Here is an 8,069-nt window from a genome sequence, read left to right on the forward strand (position 1 = left end):
CTTGGAGAACCAGCAGAGGGAGGTGGCTAAATCCTTTCTGGAGATGAAAAACGGGTTCAAATCTCCAATCGTGCACAACTCTTTCAGCACCTCGGGTCCTAGCTCTAGGTTGGGGATTCTTACTCGGCAATATGGTGCTTGGTCCCTGGAATGAAGCCCTCCCTTGAAGTTAAATAACGCAGATGTGTGCATGTGGGCCTGTGGCAGCTAAAGACTGGGGCACGGGGCCCTCTCCCTTAATGTGATTCCAAGTACAAATAGCACTGATGCTGTGTGAAGTCCTGCAAGGTCTGGTCCCTTTCGTAATGAGTGCTTCTAACCTGTTCTAAACAATGCCTATGATGGGAGAACCCTTTGAGAGGCTCTGGCTTTGCTGGTGCCCGAGGTCTGGACTGTGGGCGGTTGGTGGAGAGTCCGTCCTCCAGTTGCTTTCCCAGTCCCCCCTGCAGAGCTGGGCCCAGCAACTCCTTGAACCCCCACTCCCACCTGGGCAGGAGCAGCCATCAGGCTCCCTCCTCGCTGGACCTCTGGGAACTCCGTTCCATCCCAGCCCCTCCTTTACCTACCCTCTCAGCCTCAGCAGCAACTGTGATTCTGATCCTTTGATCTCTGGCCCTTGCACCTCATTCGTAACCCTCTTGCCCCTCAGCTCACCGCCTGGCCTGGAGGAGCTCACCGGAGCCCAAGGCCCTTACCCAGTCCCCATGCAGGGCCTCACAATACACATTTGCATCTTAAAGGCACCCTTCCCATGGTTTATTTCCCTTTGTCTCCTCTTAATGCTGAAAAGCACTAAGTTCCATTTACATTTTAAGTCCAAAATGGGGCCCAGCTATTCTCCCTTCCAGCCCAGGCATAGTCTGGAGCCAACCTCTGGATTTAAAACAAGTTTTGGGGAGACAGACTCTCTGGCCCTGAACTGTTACCCTCAGCAGCCTGGCCCAAGCCCTCAGGCAGCAGGGCCTCTGAACCCATTCCCAGGCCTGGTGACTCCTGCACCACCTCTCAGCCTCCCCCCTACCTCAACCCCCACCTGGGCTTCTGCCCGGGGTTTCAGACACCTTTCCAGGTGGAGGTGCCTCCGTGAGCTCGTGTGCATATAATCCTTTCACAGATGACAACACTGAGGCTGAGGGAGACACAGGAGCCCACCCAGAGCCCACAGCTGTGCAGCCCCGCAGACAGCTCCCCTGGCACCTGGGCCGCTGGCTGTGTCCCATTCTCCAGCCAGGCTGTATTCTTCTGGGTCCTCACTTTTCTCGAGGCCATCTGTCTCTGTTCAGAAGTCCAGATGCAGACTGCTAAAGCTAAAGGGATCATTCAAACTCCAGACATCCAACTCCTTTTCAGAAACTGGGGAACAGGCTGGGCAGTGTGGGTGGGTGGTAGTGGATCTCCCACATGGAATTTGTGGGAGATCAACACTTCAAGCCAAACTAGGGACTTGACTCCCAGTTCACCTTCCTGTTTCCACTGCCCAGGCAAACCTGTGTCGTCCTCGGGCTCAGAAAACAGTGAGTAGGTGCTGTGCCCGCCAGGAAAGGTGTGCCCAGGATTGGGGCCTGGCAGGGAGCAAGGCAGACCCAGCTTTGCTCTTAGCTCCCAGTCCTCAAGTAAATAGGCAAAGTAGGGCCAGATGATGATAAGTGCTATGCAGAAAATAAAGTAGGCGATGACAGGGATTCTGGCACAGCCGGCAGGGAGGCTGCTCTGGAGGGAGAGGTATTTATGGACTGAAATCTGAACGAAAGAAGTGAGCCACACAGTAGTGGAAGAGAAGTGAAACGGGAACCCCTGTGTGTGTGTGAGGAACAAGAAGGCCAGTGTGGCTGAGTGCAGATTTTCCCTAAGTTTGATGAGAAGTCATTGGAGGCCTTTTAGCAGAGAGGCAGTACACACAGGATTGGGCTTCCATTAACCACTCCCTCCGATGCTGCAGGGAGAGGACCAGAGAAGCCAGAGGGGAAGGATGGGGAGAGCACAGTGGCTTGGGAGAAGTGGGTGAATGTAGGGCCAACGGGGGTCAACCTGATGATGGGTTGGGTGAGTAGAGGGAAAACATAAATCAGAGCGGGCATGCATTCTGGCTAGGACATTTTGTGAAAGCCTGGGGAGGAGCAGGTTTGCAAGAGAAAATCGGTTGTTTTAGCCACTACACAGAAGGGATGTGGAGAGGGTGGCAGGCAGCCGGAAACCAGAGTCTATTGATCCGGAGGGACGCAGAAATCAAGGCTGGGGGCAGAAAGGGAGTGTCCTCACGGTGTGAACCCTGTTTGGAGCCCCAGGCCTGGACGAGCGCCCTCGCCTGGGGAGAGAAGAGTGTGAGAACATAAAACAGGCCTCTCCTTGTCTTTGTTGTGGCCTTCCCACAATTTATGAGAAGCACCTGGTAATGAAACGCAGAGCCTGCTGGCTCTTGTGATTCAAGCAGCCTCTCTATTCAAACATGGAGACAGATAGGGGCTGTGCTCAAGGCTGCACTCTCCCCCGCCCACCCCCACCCCTGCTGTTTTAACAACTCCAGGATGATTCCCACCCAGGAGTCTCCAGTGAGTAGGAAGTTCCCTTCTCCCACCCCTTCAGAAAAGCCTCTTTTATTATAACTTTGGTTCTAAGCTTGTTTAAAAGGCTTGGGAAAATGCTGATAAAGACACCTCCTTGGTACATCTGTGGGCTGTCTCCTGGAAATCAAATAAACCGGGACTTTTCAAAGACAACTCCAGGTATCTGGTCACAGCTGAAGCGCTAATTTAACACAATCCCCGCCCTTCCTTGTCGCCTAGCAACAGCAACTGCTTGCTCTTTCAAAGTGCAAACTCTTTCTTCCCCACCCTGTGTTGCCTATCAATCAATACTTGGCCCTTTTCTCCCTTGTAAAATTAGTTTCCTCGCTATATCACAACTAAGAGTAGTTGTGAATACGTTCACAAACCGCGTCACTGGCCCAAAATCTAACAAAGAGAACTCCTCCTCTGAGCTTCCTCTCCAGACTGGCCAGGCCTGGCCGCTTCCAGGTGCTCCTTTTTTCACATTTTGTCATTTTTCATGAGCCGCTTGAGGCCTTCTCCATGGTTTCCTTAGAAGGGTGGCAGGGACGGTCCCTACCTGGGAGTGTAGGGCTGGGGTCCTGAAGGCTAGCAGGACCCCAGGCCTAGCCACTAACTACCCCTCCCTCCAGTGGGATAAAACCACGTGGTCCCTGCCAGCTCCCAAAGCCTGGAATCGGCCTTCCTGAGCCCTGGTCCACAGGCCCACAGGCAGCCAGCCTGCCTTTTGGCACAGCACCCCCTCCACTGGAGGCCAGGGAATCTCTCGGGCTGAGATGGACTCTGAACCGCGCTGGCCTGGACTACACTGCCTGCCTGCTGAGCCTCCACTGGTTTCTCCTCTCCTCCACTTACACGGTCAGGGCTCCAGAACCTTCCCTCTGCCCCCACGGTTCTGGAAGTCTGGCTCATCTGGAGGAAGCCCACCCCGTCTCTCCCCAACCCAGATCAAATCAGATTTTTTTAAAAAGGGAAATCGGAAATGTGGTCTGCATTTTTATCTGAAATCGCCTGTTTTTTAAAAATCCTGGAACTACTTTAGGTTGTTTTAAAAAACAAAAACAAAAAAAACACTGGGTGAAATGAGCCTGTGAGTCTTGGGAGTGATGAGCTTGGCCTCTGTGGCTGCAAGCTCACCAGTCTCCTCAGCTTTGCTGAGTCTTCCGCTCTGAGGATAAATCCACTTTCTGAGCCGGTTACACTTTGATGGACCAGCCTTTCCTTCTTGAAACTACCTCCTTCTCGGCCTCCGTGACACCAGCTCTGCCTGGTTTCTTCCTTCCTCTTTGACCATTCTTCCCGACTCCCGTGGAGCAGTTTCCGTTTTCTACCATCCCCAGCCCTCCTCTTCCTCCCCAGCATGCTGCTGCCACCAGCTCCAGATTCACATTTCCAGCGACCTTCTCTCCAGTGAGGGTGGCACAAATGGAAATCTGGGGGGTGCCCTTGCTGCCCACACTGGGGTTCCATCAGGGGTGTTACCCTCTGCTTTCCCTTTGACTTTTCAGAGACCAAAGCTCAAGCCCCTCTCAGCCAGTCACCTGGCCACCTCCTCTCCACTGGGTTTCCTCTGGCCCGCTCTCTTCTGGGTGTCCCTGTTCCCAACCCATCTCCAGGCACTCTGGCCAACCCAGAGAGGGCCACCAGGCGCCTCCCCGGCGAGCCCTCTGCTCATTCTCGGAAGGCTCCCGCTGCTGGGCAGACACGTGCCTATGGGTTGGTTGTGGCATCTGCATTTTGCCACCTCTCTCTCGTCTCTATGAATCCTGGCCCAAACTCCAGCCAGCACACTCCAGCATTTCAGAACTCGAGGTCTTTGTTCAAGCCGTGGAGTCTTTGCAAGACCCTTCCCATGCTCCAGTGCAGTTTCCAGGGCTCAGCTGTGTCACTTTCAGAAATTTATGTAGATAGTTTCATTGGGTGGTGGGGGGGTGTCCTCCTTTCTGGGAGAAGGGGCTGGCCTTCTTTGCAGGAACCTGGACTACAATCTATCCTCTCTCCTATAGCATGCACTCACTGCCCCAGGGGGCAGAGGTCGGATCCTGAACCACCACCACCTCCACCAAACACACCGGTTCACCTTTCCCGCTTCAATGTCTTTCTTTCCTGGGGCTTATTCACTAGCTCTCTGAGGGCAAACGGTGTCTGTGTGAGCGCCATGAAAGAGGTGAGAACCTACAAGAGGAGGGGACCATCATGCCCGCTCAGAGGCGCCTGCTGGGGCAAGAAGGACCCGAAACGTGCCATGCCCCCACCATGTAGAGACCTCTAGCCCCCAGCTCTCTGCACCCTGGAACCCTAGTTCTCTAGCCTGCCCTCCACTTGCTCTTCCTCCATGCTTGGGTCCCAGGGGGCTGGCTCTTGTTTGCACCTCTGCAGTGGCCCCTTGGTCCGGGCCTGAAATCCCTAAGTCCAAAGCGGATCAGGTCTCCTCCCTAGTGTCTCCCCACAGTCTGCTTCCCCAAAGTGGAGGCTTCTTTGGCTCAAGACTGTCCCGCGCGCCTCCTAAGCACCCCCAATACTGGGTCCCGCAAAGCCTTGGCAGGGGTCTTCGCCTGGTACACAAGAGGTCTCTCCAAGACCCTCTCAATTTCCCTTCTCAGAAAGGGGGCAGGGGTGTGGTCGGGAACTAAAAGCAACTTCCCTGCGGCTTTACACCCCCTCCACTCAGTCCCACCCAGGAGCCCCCATTTTGCTTTGGGGGGGGCAGTGGTAGCTACCCACAAAATGGGTACTTGGAGCATCAACAGTGTGTGTGCGTTGGGGGGGGGGGGGGTAGGCACTGCCGTCCTCCCGGCTTCCTCCGGTGTTGCATCGGGCCCCGCAGGCATAACGAGACAGCGGGTTAGCGGCTGCAGGCGGCTGAAGCCCCTCAAAGCCGTCCCAGCTCACTGCCCCCACCGACCACGTGAGGGCGTGCCCTGTGTTAGTTCGGACAAATTAAAGCTGGTCCTGCGAGCAGGCGGGGGGTTCCCTGGACGCGGTCAGGGCTTGGGTGCACGTGGCGCACTCTTGGCTGCCACCCGCAAAGCTCAGGGCCGCGGGGCCTCCCCCAGGACCTGCGCTATTCGTCCCCAAACCGGGTGCCCCCCTGCACTCGCGCCCTGCAGCCTAGGGTGCGCCCCTCCGTTCCCCAATGCCGGGGCCTTCCCACGCACAGCTCGCCTCTTCGCTGCCCCTCGCGCTCGGGTACGGTCCGGGACGCAGGACTGAGCGCGCGCCGAGGCCGGGGAGGTGCCGTGCGGGAAGCCAACGGCCGCGGAAGGGGCTCCAAAAAGCACAAGCTGGGGCTGGCTCCGGACCAGGCTGTTGTTGTTCTCAACGCGGTCCGCCGCGGAGCCATAAAAGGGAGTCGCGGCGCCCTCGCCGGCGGAGCGCAGCGCGCACGCTCAGAGCGCTCTGGCGGCCGCAGTGGTAGCGGCAGCTCCCTCGGGCGGCTTCTCCGCTCCGGCGCGTTCCCTGCTCCGGTTTCCTCCTTCCTCTCCGGCCCAGGCCCGGCCCGGGGCGCCCGCCGGCCCGGCCCCCGCCCCAGCCCTGCCGCCTGGCTCCAGGCCTGGCCGCGGCCGCTCCCGCCTGGAGCCGCCGCGCGCCCCCAGCTCCCCGGCGTCCCCCCAGCCCCTCGCTTTCCTCTTCCCGGCGCGGCCACCAGGTTTCCGCGTCCGGCCCGCCACCAACCCGCTCGCCACTATGTCTGTGGAGCTCGAGGAGGCCCTGCCGCTGACGACCGCCGACGGAGCGGCCAAGAAGGCGGCCAAAGCTAGCGGCTCGGCGGCGCCGTCCCCATCCAAGAAGAGGAAGAACAAGAAGAAGAACCAGCCGGGCAAGTACAGCCAGCTGGTGGTGGAGACCATTCGCAGGCTGGGCGAGCGCAACGGCTCGTCGCTGGCCAAGATCTACACGGAGGCCAAGAAGGTGCCGTGGTTCGACCAGCAGAATGGGCGCACCTACCTGAAGTATTCCATCAAGGCCCTGGTGCAGAACGACACGCTCCTGCAGGTGAAGGGCACCGGCGCCAACGGCTCCTTCAAGCTCAACCGCAAGAAGGTGGAAGGCGGCGGCGAGCGGCGGGGAGCCTCGGCGGCCGCCCCCGCCCCGGCCGCCGCCGTGCACAAGGCCAAGAAGGCGGCCCCGGGCGCGGCGGCACCGCGGCGCGCGGACCCGAAGCCCGAGAAGCGCTCGCACAAGAAGGGCGCCGCCTCCAAGAAGCACAAAGGCGGCAAGGCGAAGAAGGCGGCGGCGGCGGCGGGCAAGGTGAAGAAGGCCGCCAAGCCCAGCGTCCCCAAAGTGCCGAAGGGCCGCAAGTGAGCGCGCCGGGCTGCCGGGCGGGCGGGCGTTCGGTTTTGTATCCCAAGTGTATGTAGTTTTATACGGTTCCCTGGCCCAGGCCTTCGCGCCCGCTGAGCGCAGCGAGGGGCCCAGGGCCCCTCCGTCCCTCCCATCCCCCGCCCATCGTGGTAGTGTGTTGTTTTTTTGTTTATTTGCTTTGGATTTTGAAACGGCCCTGGCGTCGCCCCCATTGGCTCCTCGCCCTTGGCAACGGCTGTCGCTATGGTTACCCGCTCGTAGGCGCCACTGGCCGGAGCCACCGTGCAGCCCTTCTGTCTCCCCACTCTTCCCGCCTTTCGGTGCGCGACAAACAATCGCGCGGTACTGCGTGGCGCTTCCCTCCATCCCGTCAGCATTTGGGGGCACAATAAATTGTTTAAACCTTTGCACCGCTCTCCTTTTCTTCTCAGTGGAACAGGGATGGGCGCGGTCGGCATTCTTGAGTGGGATGATGGGCCCCAGGGGACCACAGCTCGGAAGATGCTGGAGGTGGTCTGGTCAGGTCCCGATAAGGGGCCCTGGGCCTTGGGATGGGGCGGAGTGGCGGTGCTTTTTCAGGGTTTTCTGCCAAGGGCTCCTCGGCTCTTACAAGGGCACACCAGGGTTGGGCTTTTATGGAGGTAGATTATTCTGAATTCTGGGTGACTTAGTGCAGATGTGAAATTAATAGTGAGGGCCCTGGGCTCTGGCTTGCCACCCACATCCGGAGGTGCAGCCTGAGCAACAGCACTGAATGGTCCTAATTGAGTGCAGAATGGATGGGAGGGTTACTGGGCACATTGGGACCTTTAGCCCGGAGACGCTCTGGTGTCCAGCATATGGATAGTTGTCCCTCTAGTTGGGCAGCAGGCTGAGTCGTATTCTGACATGTTTATAAAAAGACAATCTTAAAACCAGGGATGCTCTAGAACAGTGGGTAGTAGTACATGTACCAGATCGGGCGGGGCTGGGGTTAAGGGAGAGAGATGCAGGGGATCTTTTGATCCCTATGTAGACTGTAGATGGTAGGGGGAAGGGCAATAGATTGGGGGAGGGGATACCACTGGGGAAGGGCCTCTGGCCTGCTGATCCTCCTGACCTGAGTGTGACTGGTGGCTGCAGGAAGCACTGTCATTAGGGCAGAGAAGAAAATGTGATGCTAGACTTGTTGGGGGCTAGTTCTGGGGGACTGGGCATCCAGGAAACAGACAGGAGGCC

General features: G+C 58.1%; 1 protein-coding gene across 1 annotated transcript; it reads left to right on the forward strand.

Annotated features, from left to right (window-relative positions):
* Positions 1–5,913: 5,913 nt before the first annotated feature.
* On the forward strand, positions 5,914–7,258 carry LOC132239845 (histone H1.10). Its single transcript, XM_059706802.1, has one exon. It carries the CDS (start codon positions 6,234–6,236, stop codon positions 6,849–6,851), a length of 618 nt encoding a protein of 205 aa, XP_059562785.1. The 5' UTR covers positions 5,914–6,233; the 3' UTR covers positions 6,852–7,258.
* Positions 7,259–8,069: the final 811 nt, after the last annotated feature.

Source organism: Myotis daubentonii, chromosome 8 (assembly GCF_963259705.1).
Source record: "Myotis daubentonii chromosome 8, mMyoDau2.1, whole genome shotgun sequence".
Classification (NCBI taxonomy): Eukaryota; Metazoa; Chordata; class Mammalia; order Chiroptera; family Vespertilionidae; genus Myotis; species Myotis daubentonii.